The 23,522-nt window shown below is 42.4% G+C and overlaps 1 protein-coding gene across 1 annotated transcript in view; it reads right to left on the bottom strand.

The window, feature by feature from the left end:
* Window positions 1–23,522, bottom strand: part of LG05H8orf34 (linkage group 05 C8orf34 homolog) — a 427,150-nt gene that overhangs the window by 160,784 nt on the left and 242,844 nt on the right. Inside the window, exon 8 of the mRNA XM_073631776.1 lies at window positions 1,177–1,312. Coding sequence (XP_073487877.1) covers window positions 1,177–1,312 — 136 coding nt within the window. The remainder of the gene's footprint in view (window positions 1–1,176; window positions 1,313–23,522) is intronic.

Here is a 23,522-nt window from a genome sequence, read left to right as displayed (position 1 = left end):
CACAGCATTATTCGAGAAGGAAACCCCTTCATACACAGCCTGTTCTGAAAGCTAGTTGTGCTGCCTCTGGGCAGAATGGAATGGATCATAATTAGAATTAAATTCTGCCCAGTTAAATATGCCAACCAGTGTAGACAGAGAGAGTCCCACTCCTCAGATCCCGCCCTCCCAGAGCCCTGCTCTCTGTGAACTGATTAATTTACATATGAAGGAAACACCCTCCCATAGCCTCCCATAGCCCTTCCTCTGTAGTCTTGCAGTAAGCCATTATTCTTTGGCATGCTTCAAGACAGGAAAGTCACAGGAGGAGGTATGACACATTTACACTTTTCACTATCCATATGAAGGCCAAGAAACACCCACAGTAACCATATGATCCACCCACATCGACTCCCAGAACTGGTACAAGCCCGTCCTGAAGCTACAGAGGCTCAAAGGATCATGGGACATGTAGTATAAGGACTGGAAAAGGAAGGAAAAAGGAAGCCAGAGAACTTTGAAATTCGCCTAGGAGGAGTGACATCACAGACACAAAAACCTGCTGTATACAGCTAAAGAGGCAAGTTACACACTGACACTGGTGTTGTGATTCATTTACATGCACAATGCATCAGTTCTTTTGGGGAGGAAAAGCTGGAGTTCCTTTTTAAACGTGCTATGTAGCAGCCAGTTGAACATCTGCGAATATCGCATAAAAAAACTGCTCATGGAATAAATCATATGACCTCATACCAAAGGAATGGTTCTCTTTATGAACAATACCTCTAAAATTAAATGAAAGGTGTCACATGTACCCAAATGAATGCTTTTAGTTAGGACTAGATGGCAACAGGCTGAAACACTTATCAGCTACTTGTATCTTTTTTATAACTACAGCATGAGAGCCCGAACTCTTGGCTGTGAAAAGTGTGCATACAGACCACCACTTTCCTTCAATAACATCAACATTAATGTTGGGTGGACTAACCCCTTTTGTTCATTTGTGTTTGTAACATTTCCATATAAAAGTTTTAACTAAAGCACCTGCAGCCACTCTACCAAGGAAGCTGAAACTGGCAGCCGCCCATGTCAGGACATGTAAACATTGTAGAAATCACCACTTACCATAAGATATTGTGAAAAAATGTATTGTTACATGACTGTACAATATGTCAGATTGTTCTCTGCCATCTTTACCTTGCACATCTTGAACAGATATTGAGTGTGACTTTTGCTTGAGGTTCAGTGGTATAGTTGCTACGTCCTTGGCTAAATTTACTTCCAGATGGCATCACACTGGTAACACCTTCCATTCGAAGATCATCGAGGTCTTCTACAATACAAACACCCATTATAATTACAGATTATTACAAACATCTTTCTGTGAAGATACTATCAAAACATAACTATGTACAGAATAATACGTAGTAAGCCCCATAAACAGATCCCTTGAGAGGGTCCTTCACCAGCCAATACATCCTGAAAAAAAAAAAAATTAACACTACCTATTTGATAAGGACCCCTTTTTTTCCAACATGGAGGACCTTCAACTCATAAAACTGCTAGTAAAATACCGATTTTGGGAGGCGGAGCCTGACCAGAGAAACACTCTGGCTCTAATAAAGAAAGATTAAATTTGATGGTCAATTTGCAATACCAGGTTTCAGTATCAAGTAGTGCAGAACTTAAAACCTGTAATGTAAATCTCTGTCCCAAAAAAACCTTGGAGCAGCAGGTTTTCAGTTTTCAAGGAAATTCCCTTTAGACTAGAGCAACCTCATTACTGAGACAAACAATTACTACAGGGAATCATTCTAATTGCTTTAATTAATTACCAATCGCATTATAGTTTATATGCTTTGATGCAACACTGTTTGCTAAACGTTATTCCTGTCCAGATAAGGCATTATGTTTTCGGATACTAAACCCTTGTGTTAATGGGTCCCTAAATTGTCAGTCTCTATGGCTAAAATTTACCCTTGTATATATAAAAAAAATTATAGATGATTATTTACCATTTCAAATAAAGCAGCTAAATTATTAAATGAGTTCATAGACAGCCAAAGTACTAGTCATCACAACATAAAAGAAAATGAAAAAATAACATAACAAAAACAATAAAACCATCAAAACTGAAAGCATTAAATGTGCATATGGTTGCTTTGCTATCTTTCTGTAAATTTATATTTTTTAACTAATTATAACAGACACAGCTAATGTGGCAATACTTATTAATAGTATTTGTATCTGCACCCAATTGACATTAACCTTTTGTAATAATAATAATAAACAGTAATAGTAGTTACTGTGTTTACAGAATCACACTATGTGGCCCCTTGTTTATTCTTTATGGGCCATGTCCTTGGACGTATAACCACTTTTATGGAGAAGACACCTCTATGAAGACTCCTGGGACCCTATCCCCCGCTGGTTACCAAGACTTCCCCTCTATTGCCGGTGGGCAATACAAGCTGGTTTGACCCATATAGCGTATGTTATTTTGGGTTCAAACCCTCCGGTAAGCCTCCATTCACTTTGGTTGTGGTATCCTCACATGTATATGCACGCAACACTTTTTGTGAAGGCTCTTGGGATCCCATTTCTCGCTGGTCATCAGGGCTTTCTCTTGATTGCCGGTGGGCAATACAAGCTTGTTTGACCCATTGAGCAAATGCTGTTTTGGGTTCAAACTTTCTGGTAGGCCTCCATTCAGTTTGGTGGCAGTTTTTCCACAACTTTTCGTTTATCACATATGGTGATCATAATGGTCTCACGTATAAATGGACTGTGATTCATTATTACATATGATGGACTTTTAAAAAGACACCAGAGACTTTCTAAAAACACTATTTTTATTCTTTGTTTTTTATTATATGTTTAGCGCTACACTTTGTTACACATATCGTTTATTACAAAATTTCTATTTGTTGTGTTAGCTGCTTACACCACTGAGTAAGCGCAAAGTTATCCTTGTTTTTTCTCATATATCAGGGAGAAAAAGATGCAGTGCGGGGAATTTACTGAAATCGGAACAGATGTGCATTGCAATCAATCAGCATCTAGCCTCAACTTGTTCATTTAAGCTTTGAAAATGAAAATTAGCTGAATGGTTGCCACAACTGCTGCAGATTCTTTTTTCTCCAGTCTTAGAAAATTCCCCCCAATGTATTTTTTACTCCCCACCGAGGAGAATGAGATGCAAGGGAGGTGTCTCAAACAAGTGATCACTGTGCCTGTTGGCGACAGCTGTGTCTCCAAGCTTGCGGTATGAGATCGAGCACACTCCCACCAAAAACATGCTACATATATGTGACGCCATGGAAGAAATCCCACCTATGTAATGCTGCATATGTGCATTATTTCAGAAGAGGGGGGTTAATAATATTATTCTAATATTAAAATGTATAGGAATCTATAAGGCCCATGTCGGCTTTACCAAATTCCATTCATACTTCAAGTAAGACATTTACTGAATAAATCCACTGCCACTGAGCTCCCTCAAATGGCATAGAGCAGGGATATGCAATTAACGGACCTCCAGCTGTTGCAGAACTGCAAGTCCCATGAGGCATAGCAAGACTCTTACATTCACGAGCATGACACCCAGAGGCAGAGGCATGATGGGACTTGTAGTTTTGCAACAGCTGGAGGTCCGCTAATTGCATATTCCTGGCATAGAGCCTAGATCAGATACACTATACTACCAAAAGTATTGGGACCCCTGCTTTTACACGCACATGAACTTTAATGGCATTCCAGTCTTAGTCCATTGGGTTCAATATTGAGTTGGCCCAACCTTTGCAGCTATAACAGCTTCAAATCTTCTGGGAAGGCAGTCCACCAGGTTTATGAGCGTGTCTATGGGAATGTTTGACCATTCTTCCAGAAGCGCATTTGTGAGGTCAGGCACTGATGTTGGAATAGAAGGCCTGGCTCTACTTCATCCTAAAGGTGTTCTATCGGGTTGAGGTCAGGACTCTGTGCAGGCCAGTCAAGATCCTCATCCATGTATTTATGGACCTTGCTCTGTGCACTGGTGCACAGTCATGTTGGAACAGGAAGGGGCCATCCTCTAACTGTTCACACAAAGTTGGGAGCATGAAATTGTTCAAAATGTCTTAGTATGCTGATGCCTTAAGTGTTCCCTTCACTGGAACTAAGGGGCCAAGCCAAACCCCTGAAAAAACAAATCAACACCATAATCCCCCCTTCACCAAATGATTTGGACCAGTGCACAAAGCAAGGTTCGTAAAGACATGGATGAGCGAGTTTGGAGTGGAGGAACTTGACTGGCCTACACAGAGTCCTGACCTCAACCCGATAGAATACGATAGAATGGGATGAATTAGAGTGGAGACTGCAAGCCAGGCCTTTCTCGTCCACATCAGTGCCTGACCTCACAAATGCGCTTCTAGAAGAATGGCCAAACATTCCCATAGACACACTCCTAAACCTTGTGGACGGCCTTCCCAGAAGAGTTGAAGCTGTTATAGCTTCAAAGGGTGGGCCAACTTAATATTGAACCCTACGGACTAAGAATAGGATGCCATTAAAGTTCATGTGCGTGTAAAAGCAGGTGTCTCAATACTTTTGGTAGTATAGTGTATCTGATCTAGGCTCTATGCCAGGGATATGCATTTAGCGGACCTCCAGCTGTTGAAAAACTACAAGTCCCATCATGCCTCTGCCTTTGGGTGTCATGCTTGTGGCTGTCAAATCTAATGTGCAGTATTATCATGCAGGAAGTGGAGCCTGGATAGGTAATGAGTAAATATGGCTCTCAGATGTACATACAGTATAACTACAAACTTTACCCAAAAACAATATTATAGATTTACTAAAACTGGTGCACTCAGGATCTGGTGCAGTTGTGCATGGTAGAGAAAGATAACAAGTAATTCTGCACTGCCAAAAAAAGGGGGATAAGCAGCTAACACGGCCAATAGGATATGAGCATATGACAGTAAAACAAGAAAATTGTGTAGCGCTAAAAGTTCAACATGAAAACAATGTAGTCCAACCAATGATGAAAGATATCCAAGAAAAACTTAGAAGAAAGTCCTCCATGTATATAAGACTCATAAAAGTAAATAGTCTATATAAATTCAGTGACTTTGTGTGAGGAACAAATCAAATGTGTGACATCTGGAGTGAACACAGAAGAAACACACCACCACCAACAATAGGGAGGCTTACCAGATCACGTAGACCCAAGAGGACATACGCCCAACTGGGTCAAATCAGGCTTGGGTGGTGGGTGATGGTAGATGTCCCAGAACGTTGGTGAGGATGGGAATCTAAGAGCAAACCAAGTACTACAAGGTCCCTCGAGATGATGTTGGGAAGCGGATAGCAATGTTATGTAGCAGGAAGGAAAAAGGCCACATAGTGTAATTCCATAAAACAAGTACCAAATTTATTAAAATAAGAGATACACTCACATGAAAATCTTTAAAAATCAGCGCTGTAAAAGTATGGCAGAACATCTACCATCACCCACCACCCAAGCCTGATTTGACCCAGTTGGGCGTATGTCCTCTTGGGTATACGTGATCTGGTAAGCCTCCCTATTGTTGGTGGTGGTGTGTTTCTTCTGTATTCACTCCAGATGTCACACATTTGATTTGTTCCTCACATGAAGTCACTGAATTTATATAGACTATTTACTTTTATGAGTCTTATATACATGGAGGACTTTCTTCTAAGTTTTTCTTGGATATCTTTCATCATTGGTTGGACTACATTGTTTTCATGTTGAACTTTTAGCGCTACACAATTTTCTTGTTTTACAGTTGTGCATGGTAGCCAATCAGCTTCTAAAGTCAGCTTGTTTAATTAAGCTTTGACAATAAAACCTGAAGCTTTATATACTGTATATATGTATCACTAATTGCTATATAGATTCTAATAGATAGTGCTTTCAAGATTTCAAGGATTTGTTGAAATGAGAAGCTTATAGTTTCTTTCCTCCTAAATAAAGACCTAAACTAAATCCATTCAATACCGCATTGGGGTTTATTTACTAAAACTGGAAAGTGCAAAATCTGGTGCAACTCTGCATATCCACTTGCTGCCCGGCCGCCGTCATATGACGGCGCAGCTGTTGTTCTGGGCCGCCCTCATATGACGGCGCAGCCTTCCAGGTAGCCCAGGGGGTCCGCCGGGCACCCGCAATTGCCCGGTAACCGAGCAGGACCGTGGATCTGTGTGTGTAAACACACAGATCCACGTCCTGTCAGATGGGAGGAGACCGATGGTGTGTTCCTTGTACATAGGAACACCGATTGGTCTCCTCCCCTTGTGAATCCCCTCCCCCCAAAGTTAGAATCACTCCCTAGCAACACATTAACCCCTACAGCGCCCCCTCCTGGTTAACCCCTTCAGCGCCCCCTCCTGGTTAACCCCTTCATTGCCAGTCACATTTATACAGTAATCAATGCATTTTTATAGCACGGATCGCTGTATAAATGTAAATGGTCCCAAAAATGTGTCAAAATTGTCCGATGTGTCCGCCGCAATATCGCAGTCACGATAAAAATCGCAGATCGCCGCCATTACTAGTAAAAAAAAAATAATAATAAAAATGCTATAAAACTATCCCCTTATTTTGTAGACGTTATAACTTTTGCGCAAACCAATAAATATACGCTTATTGCAATATTTTTTACCAAAAATATGTAGAAGAATACGTATCGGCCTAAACTGAGGAAAAATTTTGTTTAAAAAAAAAAAAATTTGGATACTTATTATAGCAAAAAGTAAAAAATATTGTGTTTTTTTCAAACTTGTCACTCTTGTTTTGTTTATAGCACAAGAAATAAAAAACGCAGGGGTAATCAAATACCACCAAAAGAAAGCTCTATTAGTGGGGAAAAAATGATAAAAATTTCATTTGGGTACAGTGTAGTATGACCGCGCAATTGTTATTCAAAGTGCGACAGCGCTGAAAGCTGAAAATTGACTTGGGCAGGAAGGGGGTGAAAATGCCCTGTATGGAAGTAGTTAAAGTGACTTAGTGCAAACTAATGCATAAAAAATGATTGATCAAAATGATGAAGGATTCAAAGTCCATGCAAATTATCAATCGATACATATAATAATGTGACTCGGTGCAAACTGATGCATAAAGATGTGATTAACCAAGATAATAGAGGATTAAGAGTCCATTCAAATAGTTAAAGATAAAGATGTAGTTAATTAAAGTAATGAAGGGTGAAGAGTAGGGATGAGCCGAACATCCCCCGGTTCGGTTCCCAGCAGAACATGCGAACAGGCAAAAAATTAGTTCGAACACCGTTAAAGTCTATGGGACATGAGCGTGAAAAATCAAAAATCCTAATTTTAAGGGTTAATATGCAAGTTATTTTCATAAAAAAAGTGTTTGGGGACCTGTCCCAGGGGACATGTATCTAAAAAAGTTTTAAAAACGACCGCTTTTTCGGGAGCAGTGATTTTAATGATGCTTAAAGTGAAACAATAAAAGTGAAATATTCCTTTAAATTTCGTACCTGGGGGTGTCTATAGTATGCCTGTAAAGTGGCGCATTTTTCCTGTGTTTAGAACAGTCCCTGCACAAAATGACATTTCTAAAGGAAAAAAAGTTATTTAAAAGTACTTGTGGCTATAATGAATTGTCGGGTCCGGCAATACAGATATAAGTCATGCCTTTTTTTTCAATGACTTTTATCTGTATTGCCGGACCTGACAATTCATTATAGCCACAAGTACTTTTAAATTACTTTTTATCCTTTAGAAATGTCATTTTGTGCAGGAACTGTTCTAAACACAGGAAAAATGCGCCACTTTACAGGCATACTATAGACACCCCCCAGGTACGAAATTTAAAGGAATATTTCACTTTTATTGTTTCCCTTTAAGCATTATTAAAATCACCGCTCCCCAAAAAACGTCCGTTTTTAAAACTTTTTTTTGCGTTGATACATGTCCCCTGGGGCAGGACCCAGGTCCCCAAACACTTTTTATGACAATACCATGCATATAAGCCTTTAAAATTAGCACTTTTGATTTCTCCCATAGACTTTTAAAGGGTGTTCCACGGCTTTCGAATTTGCCGTGGACACCCGCGGCAAATTCACCTGTTCACTATTCGGCAAACAGGCAAACACCCGATGTTCGAGTTGAATATCAGGCTCATCCCTAGTTAAGAATCCATTCAAATTATCAATTGATATCCTTGGTGCGATTATCACACACAACACCAGCACCCAGCACCTTTTCTGGGGTTGGTGGCTGAATCAGGGGATGGCTAGCAGATAGTTCCCAAAAAAGATCATTTGTCTAATGGAATCATACGCAAAGTACATATTGCATGACAAGATAAAAGGGAAAGCCGGCCGGCTACAGAGAGCTAACGTTTTTTGTGTAGGCTATAAAAAGTAGCCACCCTAGGGTGTTTAGTCCTGATAAACTCATACAGATCTTTAGTGATAACACATCTTTCAAAAGCCAAGTCAATCATAGTATAACATTTGGTATAGTATGTTTCTATTAGTTTAGCTAGAATGTTTTTGTACCACTCATTATTGTCTAAGACACATGCGTACATAATCTTGGTTGTCCATAAGGACAACGTTGCCTCCCTTATACAAGGGTTTCACTACAATTGTTGTGTTGTTACAAAACAGTTCAAGGGCTTCAAATTCATCAATAGTTAGATTCTGAGGATGAGTTTTTGTGCGTGGAAGTTTGCAAATGTCTCTAAAGCTATGTACACACGATAGGATTTTCCAACCACAAAACCGTGAATTTTTTCCAAAGGATGTTGGCTCAAACTTGTCTTGCATACATACGGTCACACAAATGTTGTCGGAAATTCTGAACGTGAAGAACGCGGTGATGTACAACACGTACGACAAGCCGAGAAAAATGAAGTTCAATAGCCAGTGCTGCTCTTCTGCTTGATTCCGAGCATGCGTGGACTTTCGTGCGTCGGAATTGTGTACACACGCTCGGAATTTCCGACAGCAAGTCTTGTTGTCGGAAAATTTGAGAACCTGCTCTCAAACATTTGTTGGAGGAAATTCCGACAACAAATGTTCTATGGAACATACACACGGTCGGACTTTCCGACAACAAGCTCACATCCAACATTTGTTGTCAGAAAATATCGTGTGTACGGCCCATAAGTGGTTGCTTAAAAAAAGTCTCTATACTCGGATTGGAGTGTAGAGGGGGAAATTTAGTGGAGGGCTTCTTAAAGATTCCCTCATACTGTAGCTAGACCAATCGGTGGGGTCGATTTCGATGTTAGTCTTTGCATGTAGGCATTTTAGTAACAGCCTACGTGCAAAGAGATGTAGGTCAGTAACAACTTCAAAGAGGTCAAAGTTTTCTTGTGGACAAAATGTTAGTCCGCGAGATAAAACTCTAATTTCAGCTGGAGATAGGGAGCGGGATGAAAGATTAATCACACTTAATTGTTCGGTTGAATTCGTGTGATGTATGCATCCAGGTTCCCTCCTCCCCTGTTCAATTGGGGTGAGGAGGGTCCCCGTGCTAGGTTTATAGTTTTGTTACAACTGATCCTTCAATTACCTTCAAATGGGCTACTTCGCTTAAGGATAAGCTTGTCCAAAGCTAATTTAAAAACGAACAAAAGAGACTAAGACATTGTTCAGTCCTTGCTGTGTACACTGTTCATTTTGCCCCTTTAAACGACGAGAAAAAGTTTTTTGTCTCCCCAATGGGGAAACCTTCAAACCCTCACATTTCGTAAATTGCCACAAACGTGGGGTGGTATATCTCATGTTATGTGAATGTGGGGCATAATACGTAGGCAAGACGAAACAGGAGTTTTGCCGTAGAATATCCCAATATATCTACAGTATGCAGATTGGCAACAACCACCTCCCAACTGGCAGGCATGTTGTGCTTACACACAAATACAAGATGCCTACAGTTTCCTTCACCGCACTCGATCAAATTCACATTCCCGATCGAGGCAGTGATTAGAACAAAATCTACAACACGAGCAAAGATGGATCTGTAGATTGCAAGCTACTTCTTTCACAGGGCTAAATGAGTCTATTTCTTTTGCCCCATTTTTAAGGAGTTTCTCCTCTGGGAAAACTCAATGATTTGACCATATGTCACCTTAATGAATGCATTTGGATTCTTTGGTCATCTTTATGTAGGTCTGTCAGTGAATATACTAGGGGTTTGACAAAACACAGCCCATACTATGTCTCCTTTTAACATGTTCTGAACACATAATTAATTAATATAATAACTAACAAGAGCTATGGGTAATATACCTGCTTACATTTAATACATACATATTCATGATTAAAGTTATTCTTTTAATGATTAAACATTTTTTTTCTTTCCTCCCTCTATTTCTTCTTTTTTCAGAGGTATCTGTCACTTCTACAGTCACCATGGCTCAGAGATCGAGGACTCTCTCTGGTATGTCTTCACGGCAAGGGGGGGAGCCCTTGTCCATCTTTAGTGCTCTCTATTCCTTCCCCCTCTGGCGGCCGATTACTATTGGCCGCCTATTTGGGGATTGTTTTCTCCTTGCCAGCGGCATCCCAGAGCATTTCCGGACGTTCTTACCGATCGCGCATGCACGGGGTCGCGCTCGTGCGCGTGACGTCAGGACACCTTACGATTATGGTGGAAACTATGTCAGGGGAGCGAGGGAGCGTCATTATACCAGGGGAGCCACACGAGGCATGCCTCATGGCAACAAAGTCCTCCATGCTGGGCGAGGTAAGTAGGTGGATTTTCCACACCTGTAGCACATGTCCCAGGTGATTATTTTCACTGCAAACACCCCATATAAGCTTTGATTGATGGAGGATTCATGGTTGATCCCCATCGTCCCATCAGACGTGCTCTCAGCTCCTGCTATGTAAGTCAACATTATACCATTTTGGTTTTATACTGCTTACGTCATATTAAGTCAAATCTCTCATGTTATCTAACACAATTTACATATTGTGTTTATTTCTTTCTACAGACTTGTTGGCTCTTTCTATTACATACACCACAGAGCCCGACAGCCTTTGCGGATAATTCCAGCCTGGCTAGAACTACATGGCCCCTATATTGTTCTAACATATGTTTTCAACACATTATCAATAAGGTAAACTAAATTATATATGTTTTTCTTTTCACACATCACACTTCCATCACTCATTTCAATTACATTCTCATTTCATTCACATTGTGCTTTTAGTTTTTCTTGGCATACTTTACTCCTCCTTCTCACTCTCACGCTTTCTTCCCTTTTAGAGGGTTTTTGTTTCCATGGCTTATCCCTCACTTCTCATTTCATCACTTCCTTCTTTTTCACTTTCACATATTTATACACTTTGCCCTTTCATTTCCCGTTCCTCCATTTTTATTTTTCTCACGTTTCTACACTCTTATACCGCGTACACACAAGCGGACTTTCCGGTGGACTAGGTCCGACAGGATTAGTCCGGTGGACAATTCGATAGTGTGTGGGCTAGTCCGATAGCTTTTCGGGATAAAAATCCGACGGACCTAGAAATAGAACATGTTTCAAATCTGTCCGATGGACTCAAAGTCCAACGGACTAAAATTGGGAAAACTGTTCGTCTGTGTGCTGGTTCGACGGACCAAATACGACGCAAGGGAAGCTATTGGCTACTGGCTATTGAACTTCCTTTTTTAGTTCCGTTTACGTCATCACGTTCAAACCAAAAGGACTTCTGAACGGACTTAGTCCTATCGTGTGTGGCAAAGTCCGTTGGTTCAGGAAAGTCCGTCAGACCTAGTCAGAAAATCCGTTGGAAAGACCGTCGGACCTAGTCCGCCGGAAAGTCCGCTCGTGTATACGCGGCATTATGCATTACTTTCTTGTACTCTGCAACTCTCATCACTTTATTAATTTCACCTTGCTTTTTCTTTTCACTTGCCATCACTCATTGTCATTCACATATGCACAACTATGGTGCACTGTTTTTTGTTTTCATTAATCTCACTTTTTGTTTTTAAGTCTTTTTTACTTCCATTACAAGTCTTTACATATTTACTACACATCATCAAAACACATATTATATAAAGCTCACCTCAGTGCCTGTATAGTTCTTGCCCAGATCACTCTGACCTCCTGATTATATACATGGATGTATGTGCCTATATTTGTGCACACACAATCATCGCTTATTGCTGCCATTTATTTTCTTTGGTTTTTGTTCATTGATGTTGTGGACATACAATTTAAGTTTGCACTTGGGTATCTGCTACGGTTGTGACCCACCTTGCCTGGCCACCTCTCTGGGGGGCACCTATTATGTGTGACTCCTCGTAAGCTGTACTGCGAGACGTCTTTCTCTCCTTTGGTTGCCATCTGACCGTGGAGCGGGCTAGAATCTCTCTGGAAAGAAAAGCTTTTAAGGGATCTCTATGTAGGAGGCTTCTTCTTCCTGAATACATGTCTTGTTGGGTAAATATATCACATGTCTGTATTCCATATAATTTATGGTTTATATATCATGTATAAATAAATGTGACATGTGTACCCATAATATCTCTTCTAGCAAACTGACCCTCTGAAGAAGACCCTAAGCATACGGGTTGAATATGTAATGTTGTTGTATAATTTTCTGTTTGCAAATTTGTATCTGGAACAGTTTTTATTCTCCTAGAGCTTATATTTTAACTACCATGTTAATATTCTTTGTACTATAGAAATAAATTATTTTTTTCTATATACCTTACTTGATCCAATTACTTACTGTACCTTGCAGCCAAAAAAAAACCTCCGGTGGAACCCTCCCATTTTTTTATTATTGGAGTGAGCAGCACTTTTACCCCTCCCCAGATGTATCTTTCCTTTGCTGGACTCTTAATCCTCTATTATCTTGGTTAATCACATCTTTTGCATCAGTTTGCACCGAGTCACATTATTATATGTATCGATTGATAATTTGCATGGACTTTGAATCCTTCATCATTTTGATCAATCATTTTTTATGCATTAGTTTGCACTAAGTCACTTTAATATATGTATCACTAATTTAGTATTCAGCACGACTTATTATTGGTAAATTGTTTGTGTATGCGTGTATCTAGCAGCAAAGTCGCAGATGTTCATGTTTTTATTATTTTGTGCATTTAATTATACATTTGATATCTTTTTAAGTATAGGACAGCGCAGTAATTATAAATTTATACCTATATAGGGATAAAGTGCACTAGCCATTTTTTTACCAATAGGAGAGAAGTGAGGTTTTGTTGTACTTTGAACAGGTGATGATAAGACCATCTTTCAAGAAAAAAAAGCTTCAGACTATTTAAACATGTTCCTATGGGAGTTTTAGGAGTTTAAGCTGAGGGAGAGTTAGGCAACGCTGTTCTTTAATGCTGAAGTAAGGGAATACAAAGACCAAAAAGACAACTAGGGGAAGAAACTAATGCTAAAAACATTACTTTCACCTTATAGCTTCCTGTCTGTAAAGCTTTCCAACATCTTAACCACCTACTGCTGTCAAACGAACCTGCAAACAGCATACAGGCAAAGCCTATATTAGGGTTAACACTTTCCATGCGTAAAGTCATTGTAAGAACTACGAAAAGTGTCTTCCTTGCTTACTTCTTCCATTACATGTTTAGGCTTTCTGCTAAATAAAAGGTATACTTTAAGATTAAAATTCCACCAGTCAACCTAAAGTTCCTAAACTTCCTAACTTAACTACACAAAGGCAAAGTAAATTATGCCACCAAGCCTGTATAAAAGGATGAAAAGAAACACCAACTGAAAGCACAAGCATACATCCACAGGAAAATTCTTTTCGGTATTTATTTTCTGCTGCAGTTTTCATTGTGTACCACCATAAATGAATGGGGACAGCTCTTGATCGATTGCTTAATAATTTGCCAGGGTTTCCAATTCACAATCCTCTTCTACGAAGAGTCATGGTGAAACTGTTTATAACTGTTGGAAGAACATAAGGATGTATAGAAGTCCCTGGGATATAAAAAAAAAACTAAAACTACATTTTTTTTAAAGTAGAATTTTTCTTTGAAGATACAATGAGGAAAGTAGTTGTCAGATCCTCTTTTCACATATATAAGCTATCCCCTGGACAAGTGCCCTCTGCAGCTATATATGAATGTTTCCCCACCACATCACCTTGGTAACCTATCACCATGCTTCGTAAGTGCCCTCTTCTCAACACTACTGAACAAGGAATCTTTTGGCAATACCAGTTTCCCATGCTTTTCTATCAATTGAAATGACCTGGCTTTTTGACAGACACTGTTTAATTATGAATAGGCTTGAGACGTCTTTAAGACCTAACAATCCCATTACCTTCCATTTACACTAAAAGGGATAAAACAACATATTTTTTCTCTGTATTTTTTTTTTCCTTTTCTTTCACAAGCTTCAATTTTTCAGCAGATTCATTTTAAAAGTACAACTCTGTTCAAGCTGTTTCTACACTCTCTGGAGGACCTTTTAGATTCACGATTATTCAGAAAGTTGGGTTGCACGTACAGAGGATGTAAATTTCAGTGATGAGATCTTTCTGTATGGCAGAGATGCTGACAGCTGGAGAAAAGATAATCCAAGTTCATGACAGAGACATTCTAAGGACAAAGTATAGTTTCTACTTGGTTTACACATTGGCGTTTTTAGGGATTTTGGCTTCCAAAATTAACATATTAAGCAATTATGATAAATACAAAAAATGCTGTAAATTGCAGATAACTTTACAGAATGTGCCGACACAATTATTCTCCACTCGATTACAAGACAGAAAAACAAGGACATATTTCTCACTGAAAAGACAAGAACTATGAACTGAGTTTTTAAAAAGAACTTTTAACAAAAAAGTTTAGAAAAAATATTAAATGCACATATTTTTGCACACAAAAATGTGCATTTTCATTTATTTTTTTCACAAGAGACTGCAAAGCATTGCACCTGCAACCAGTGGATTGCAGGTGAAATGTCAGGCTCCTGCAAACTGTTCCTAAAGCTCTCTGACCTACCATACTCCTGTTGGCTTTCAGAAAGGAAATGTAAATGGACTATGAGTGCACTGATTACCACGCTCTTGTTCCACACGTACACGTCTATTTGTAGTTGTGGCAGACGAGACTTGCAGTTCATTCATTCACAGATCTCACAGTATTTTGGGGGTGGGTTGCTTAGCAATCTAAATATGGGTGTAACATGTTGCTAAAGGGTGAGTTAACCTTTAAGGGGGACCCCCAGTGGTTTCTCACAACTAGGGATGAGCTGAACACCACCCGGTTCGGTTCGCATCAGAACATTCGAATGGACCGAAAGTTTGCGCGAACTTTCGAACCCCATTATGGGACTCAAACGTGAGAAATCAAAAGTGTGAATTTTAAAGGCTAATATGCAAGTTATTGTCCTAAAAAGTGTTTGGGGACCCGGGTCCTGCCCCAGGGGACATGTATCAATGCAAAAAAAGTTTTAAAAACGGACGTTTTCTCGGGAGCAGTGATTTTAATGATGCTTAAAGTGAAAAAATAAAAGTGAAATATTCCTTTAAATATCGTGCCTTGGGGGTGTCTATAGTATGCCTGTAAAGTGGCGCATGTTTCCCGTGTTTAGAACAGTCCCAGCACAAAATGACATTTCTAAAGGAATAAAAGTCATTTAAAACTGCTTGCGGCTTTAATGTCATGTCTGGTCCCGGCAATATGGATGAAAATCATTGAGAACCCCCCCCCAACACATTATCAGCCCCTTTGGGTCTTGTATGGATATTAAGGGGAGCCCCGCACCCAAATAAAAAAAAGGAAAGGTGTGGGGCCCCCAGGGCCTCTATACTCTGAACAGCAGTATACAGGCGGTACAAACAAGACAGGGACTGTAGGTTCATTCATTTTTTACGTGTAGCTCCAGTCAAAAAATCTATTTTTAAGCTTTTTGGAAAACATAGGGAAGGGTTATCACCCCTGTAACATTTGTTTTGCTGTCTGTGCACCTGTTCAGAAGATTTCATCTCGCTTTCTGTCCCAAATGACAATTGGATTTTGAAAATTTAGGGTTTTTAGTGAAACAAGGAACTCTTACAGGAGAGAATTTCCCTTCTTAGGGGTAGATTTCCTCTCACTTCCTGTTGTCTCCTTCCATTTGCAAGTAGGAGTCGTTTGTAAGTTGGATGTTTGAAAGTAGGGGCCTGCCCTATATACTCTGCAGAAATTTGGGCCTTAGGTATTGGTGTTGCCACAACACTGTAAGCCCTCACAGTTACTCTTTGTGTGCGCAGGAACGGGCCCTGCTGTGAAATATTAGATCATAGTTACATAGTTACATAGTAGGTGAGGTTGAAAAAAGACACAAGTCCATCAAGTCCAACCTATGTGTATGATTATGTGTCAGTATTACATTGTATATCCCTGTATGTTGCGGTCATTCAGGTGATTATCTAATAGTTTCTTGAAGCTATCAATGCTCCCCGCTAAGACCACCGCCTGTGGAAGGGAATTCCACATCCTTGCTGCTCTTACAGTAAAGAACCCTCTACGTAGTTTAAGGTTAAACCTCTTTTCTTCTAATTGTAATGAGTGGCCACGAGTCTTATTAAACTCTCTTCTGCGAAAAAGTTTTATCCCTATTGTGGGGTCACCAGTACAGTATTTGTAAACTGAAATCATATCCCCTCTCAAGCGTCTCTTCTCCAGAGAGAATAAGTTCAGTGCTCGCAACCTTTCCTCATAACTAAGATCCTCCAGACCCTTTATTAGCTTTGTTGCCCTTCTTTGTACTCGCTCCATTTCCAGTACATCCTTCCTGAGGACTGGTGCCCAGAACTGGACAGCATACTCCAGGTGCGGCCGGAGCAGAGCCTTGTAGAGTGGGAGAATTATCGTTTTATCTCTGGCGTTGATCCCCCTTTTAATGCATGCCAATATTCTGTTTGCTTTGTTAGCAGCAGCTTGGCATTGCATGCCATTGCTGAGTCTATCATCTACTAGGACCCCCAGGTCCTTTTCCATCCTAGATTCCCCCAGAGGTTCTCCCCCCCAGTGTATAGATTGCATTCATATTTTTGCCACCCAAATGCATTATTTTACATTTTTCTACATTGAACCTCATTTGCCATGTAGTCGCCCACCCCATTAATTTGTTCAGGTCTTTTTGCAAGGTTTCCACATCCTGCGGAGAAGTTATTGCCCTGCTTAGCTTAGTATCCTCTGCAAATACAGAGATTGAACTGTTTATCCCATCCTCCAGGTCGTTTATGAACAAATTAAATAGGATTGGTCCCAGCACAGAACCCTGGGGAACCCCACTACCCACCCCTGACCATTCTGAGTACTCCCCATTTATCACCATCCTCTGAACTCGCCCTTGTAGCCAGTTTTCAATCCATGTACTCACCCTATGGTCCATGCCAACAGACCTTATTTTGTACAGTAAACGTTTATGGGAAACCGTGTCAAATGCTTTTGTTCAACAGGGCCATGGATCAAGGAGGGTTGCCAGCCAGTAATGATCCCTCTCCTTGATACCATGAATTCGAGGATCATTCCGCAGGCTTTGCAGGATCAGGGAGGCCATGCAGCATAGGTTTGCTGAGGCATTCGGTCTGGAGTCCCCTGGGTCACTAAGGATGACATGATCCGCAGCCACCTCCTCCCAGCCACGTACAAGTCCATGGGTTTCTTCGGACTGTAAATGATCCCTTGAAGACTGCTGCTGATGCTGAGTGCTAGGCCCCACCTCCATACTGACACAATCCTCCTCCTCATCCTCTTCCTGTGTGATCGGCGGGCACGCAGGAACACTGTATCGATAAAGGGGGCCTTGAGTGTTAAGGAAGTCCTCCTCTTTCTGCCTCTGTTCTCCCTCAAGTGCCCTGTCCATTATTCCACGCAACGTGTGCTCCAACAAGTGGACAAGAGAAAGTGTCACTGATGCACTGCTCACCATCCTCGTGGCCTCCTCAAATAGTGACAGGACAGTGCATGCATCCCTGATCATGGCCCACCATGAAAAAAGCAAGCTCCCCTGACCCTTTCCTGGTGCCATAGTCGCATAGGTACTCATTGATGGCCCTCTGCTGCGTGTGCAGCCGCTGCAGCATGGCCAATGTTGAGTTCCACCTGGTGGACATGTCACAGATGAGGCGGTTCTTGGGCAGGTTAAATTCCTTTTGGAGGTCAGCCAGCCGAGCACTGTCATTATATGACCGGCAGAAATGAACACAGACTTTCCTGGCCTGCCTCAGGACATCCTGTAAGCCCGGGTACCTGCCTAAGAACCACTGCACCACCACGTTAAGGACGTGAGCAAAACAGGGCACATGGGTCAGCTGTCTCTGTCGAAGGGCGGAGAGGAGGTTGGTGCCATTGTCGCAAACCACCATTCCTGGCTTAAGCTGGCGTGGCGTCAACCACCTCTGAACCTGCCCCTGCAGAGCTGATAGAATCTCTGCCCCATTGTGGCTCCTGTCCCCCAAGCACACCAGCTCAAGCACCGAATGGCATCTGTTTGCGTAGCCCCTTGAACGCCTATGGAGCACCGCTGGTTCCGAGGACAAATCAGCACAGGAAGAGGCCATGGAGGAAGAAGAGGAGGAGGGGGTGGAGGAGAGAGGTGTGGCAGAATCACCACTAGTAGAATTTTGGAGGCGTGGTGGCAGAACAACCTCCAACACTACTGCACCCTGTCCTTCATCCTTCCCAGCTGCCAGAAGAATCACCCAATGTGAGGTGAAAGATAGGTAATGTCCCTGTCCATGCCTGCTGGACCATGAGTCAGCGGTAATATGCACCTCACCGCTGACCGCCCTGTCCAGCAAGGCATTGACATTGCCTTCCACATGCCGGTAAAGTGCCGGAATCGCCTTCCGTGAAAAAAGTGGCATTTGGGAACCTGCCACTGAGGTACTGCACATTCCACAAACTCACGGAAGAGGGCAGAGCCTACCAACTGAAAAGGCAGCAGTTGAAGTGCTAGCAATTTAGCCAAGCTAGCATTCAACCGCTGGGCATGTGGATGGCTGGGAGCAAACTTCTTTTGCTGGGGGAGCAACTGGGGTAGGGAAATCTGCCTGCTAGAATCGGGCATTGGTGTACCCATAGCAGATTTCCCGCAAGTACTTGGCAATGGCACACCTAATTCTACACCTTCATTCCTCTCAGTGCAGGTTTCTGAGAGGACTGAAGGTACAGTGGGGTTGGAGATCACAGCTGATGAGGAGGAGCAAGGAGAGGTCCGCCTTGTTCTTTGATTTGGGTCTTTTAGATAGTGTTGCCAACGGGCTGCATGGGAGCTCGACATATGTCTGATTAAGCATGTGGTGCCCAAGCACTTGCTGTCTAGTCCACGTTTGATATGCTTCAGACATATGTTGCAAATAGCAACGGTGCGATTTGCTGCATACATCTCAAAAAAGGCCCACACCAAAGAACTTTTGGAATAACGCGCGGAGTCACCAGCGCCCAGCACTTGCGGAGCTCTGCTGTGTGATGCAGTTGGTTGGCTGCCCTTAAGCTAGCCCCTGGAGGGCATCCTGCCTCGTTGGATATGTGCCTCCTCCTCCTCTCTCCTATCAGGTACCCACGTAGAGTCAGTGAGCTCATCATCCCCTCTCTCCTCGTCACTGGAGCAAACCTGGCAGTATGCTGCAGCTGGGGGAACATAACTGCCAGTTTGTTGTCCTTCTTGGGCAACCCCTCTCTCTGGGTTCACGTTACTGTCTTCCTCAGGCTGAGTACCATCATCGGAGCCTTCAAAACGCTGCGCATCCTTCTACAGCATGTACCCAACACTGTGGTCGAACAGTTCGGGGGACTCCTCTGGTGGGGCTAGGGAAGGAGTAACTGATGATGACCTCGAGTCCAAAGAATAGGCCGCTTTGGCACCTGCATTGGCAGCCAAGGTAGCCTGGGTGAAAGAGGATGAGGAGGATGAGGACAGCTTGGTCATCCACTCTACCAACTCTTTGGCATGTCGTGGCTCAACACGGCCAGCTGCCGAGAAAAAGGACAAGCATGCCCCACGGCCACGTGCTAATGAGGATGCACCGTCTCCACGACCAGCACTGTTGCCTCTAGACACAGAGCCTGCTTGCCCTCTTTTATTGGCCTGTGACTGTCTGCCTCTCCTTGTTGGCCTTCCAGACATACTGTCTTTGATGTATTGGAATAGGTACACAAGGAATGGCCTGCAGTGAGATGTATATATATACTGATTATACTGTAGCTAGCTGAATCGCCTGCCTGCCTGTAGTATTATTAGAAAGAGAACACCAGCGATTATCTGCAGTTAGCTTTAGTTACACACTGCACAGGATACAGTACACTGACTGAAAATACTGCAGCTGCCTGCCTGAGTATTATTAGAAAGAGAACACCAGCAACTGTCTGCAGTTAGCTTTAATTGCACACTGTGCACAGGATACAGTACACTGACTGAAAATACTGCAGCTGCCTGCCTGAGGTATTATTAGAAAGAGAACACCAGCAATTGGCTGCAGTTAGTTTTAGTTGCACACTGTGCCCAGTATACAGTACACTAATATACTGCAGCTAGCTGAATCAACTGCCTGCCTGAGGTATTATTAGGAAGAGAACACCAGCAATTGTCTGCAGTTAGCTTTAGTTGCACCCTGCACAGGATACAGTACACCGACTGAAAATACTGCAGCTGCCTGCCTGAGGTATTATTAGAGAACACCAGTAATTGTCTGCAATTAGCTTTAGTTGCACACAATACAGTACACTGACTGAAAATACTACAGCTGCCTGCCTGTAAGTATATTAGGAAGAGAACACCAGCAATTGGCTGCAGTTAGCTTTAGTTGCACACTGTGCGCAGGATACAGTACACTGACTGAAAATACTGCAGCTGCCTGCCTGTAAGTATATTAGGAAGAAAACACCAGCAATTGGCTGCAGTTAGCTTTAGTTGCACACTGTGCGCAGGATACAGTACACTGACTGAAAATACTGCAGCTGCCTGCCTGTAAGTATATTAGGAAGAGAACACCAGCAATTGGCTGCAGTTAGCTTTAGGTGCGCACTGTGCACAGGATACAGTACACTGACTGAAAATACTGCAGCTGCCTGCCTGAGGTATTATTAGAAAGAGAACACTAGCAATTGGCTGCAGTTAGCTTTAGTTGCACACTGTGCACAGGATACAGTACACTGACTGAAAATACTGCAGCTGCCTGCCTGTAAGTATATTAGGAAGAGAACACCAGCAATTGGCTGCAGTTAGCTTTAGGTGCGCACTGTGCACAGGATACAGTACACTGACTGAAAATACTGCAGCTGCCTGCCTGAGGTATTATTAGAAAGAGAACACTAGCAATTGGCTGCAGTTAGCTTTAGTTGCACACTGTGCACAGGATACAGTACACTGACTGAAAATACTGCAGCTGCCTGCCTGAGGTATTATTAGAAAGAGGACACCAGCAATTGTCTGCAGTTAGCTTTAGTTGAACACTGCGCAGGATACAGTACACTGACTGAAAATACTGCAGCTGCCTGCCTGTAAGTATATTAGGAAGAGAACACCAGCAATTGGCTGCAGTTAGCTTTAGTTGTACACTGTGCGCAGGATACAGTACACTGACTGAAAATACTGCAGCTGCCTGCCTGTAAGTATATTAGGAAGAGAACACCAGCAATTGGCTGCAGTTAGCTTTAGTTGCACATTGTGCACAGGATACAGTACACTGACTGAAAATACTGCAGCTGCCTGCCTGTAAGTATATTAGGAAGAGAATAACAGGAATGGATCTAGCTAAACTGAATACAGTGTATATATATACACACACACACACACAACACCTGGGATGCATATATATACACACAATACACTGACTGCAGCTAACTGACTCGCCTGCCTACTCTATCTAACTCAAATGAAATGACACTGTCTCTATCTCTCTCTCAGCATGCCGGAAAACACTACACAAGGCCGACTTCCAGGCGGCCTTATATAGTGTGGGGCATGTACTAAATCCCCTGAGGCATAATTGGCCAAAGCCACCCTGCCTGTGGCCAATTATGGCTCTCCGTTCTTACCGTGCTGTGATTGGCCAAAGCATGCGGGTCATAGTGTATGCTTGGCCAAACATCAGCCAGCAATGCACTGCGATGCTGCAGTGAATTATGGGCCGTGACGCTCCACTCAAATTTGGCGCGAATGGCCCATAATGTTCGCAATTCGTTGAACAGTCGATGTTCGCGTCGAACTCGAAGCTCATACCTACTCACAACGTATCACAGTGCTTTGCAACTATGGAGGGCTAGCTCTTCTAGATCTTGGAGGGAAGTTTGAGTGATTTCTTTTTTTCTTGTTTTTTTAGTTTAGGAACATTCAAGTCATTTTTTTTCTGTGAAAAAAAATATAAGGGTTTGAAAAGAGAAAAGGGAAAATAAAGATACTAGCCCAGCAGATCTGGCACACTAACTTGCATGTCCATAGCTGGAGGGCAATAGATGTGTATGTGCCTGCTTTGCCGAAGTCCCCCCATGAAATCTGTCTTTCACCATCTTCCTAAAGTGCAGAGACCTCCAGAGGGACATCCCACTGTAGCAGGCATTGGTTCCCTTCAGGAGAGGCTTGGTGAGTCACTAGCAACCTTTGGTATACAGACTACCCAATTTTATGCGTGACGCCAAGCATCTGAAATGAGAAAAGAAGTACATGTGAATGACCTTGGATGTTCGGACATTTTATACGTCTAATCCTCATGACTTTGTTGTTGCATTAGAAAAGCACTTGGTCACCTTCACTGACTATTTTTTTTTGTAATTCTTTAAACATTGTGCATTTACAAAAGGTTGAGTCAGTACTACAATACACAACAGGTATGAGCAGAAACTCCACAAAGAACCAGCATGAGCTCACAAGGCCGGTGTCGAATACTGTCCCCCATCGGATAGTGTCTGCCCTGTACTGTGCAGGCGCAGTACGGAGGACAAACGAGACGCCGAAAGTCTCCGAAGTTCAACAGCTTATCGTCAGCTGTACACGGCACCTGTGCACTTATTCTGCCCTGAGTCCAGGTTCATGCCCCACTATCCAAGTGGACTTAGAGTTAGAATAAAAAGATGCCGAGCGCAGCAAGGCCGTGCCCGAAGCGTGGCGAGCGAAGCAAGCCCGCGAGGGGCCCTGTTACAAAGCGTTGACTATTAAGTGCCCAAGCGCCATTTACAGCTGATGGTCAGCTGGTCAACTTCGGAGACTTTCTGAGTCTCCTTGTCCTCCGTACTGCGCAAGCGCTGCGCCTGCGCAGTACGGGGCGGACACTATCCGATAGGAGGACACTTCTCGTCAGAACACCGGGATTGGTTGAAAAACATTAGCATCTGTTTAGTTTTTATCCTGTACTCTCTATGAAGAAAAAACATGCATTGTAGAAACTTAAAAAGTGCTGGCCTTTCTGCATCTTGCTGCTGTGTTTACTTGGGAAGAAACGTTGCTGTGCACTGCCTGCAGGTGGCAGAGTTTTATCTCTGAAATGGTTTGCGAGAAAGGAAAGGCTCTGTACAGCTGCTATACCAGACTGGGTTACTCTCAGAGTTCATTAAGGAGTGTAGTCTCT

Source organism: Aquarana catesbeiana, linkage group LG05, assembly GCF_042186555.1.
Source record: "Aquarana catesbeiana isolate 2022-GZ linkage group LG05, ASM4218655v1, whole genome shotgun sequence".
Taxonomy (NCBI): domain Eukaryota; kingdom Metazoa; phylum Chordata; class Amphibia; order Anura; family Ranidae; genus Aquarana; species Aquarana catesbeiana.
This window is presented reverse-complemented; position numbering and strand designations above follow the sequence as displayed.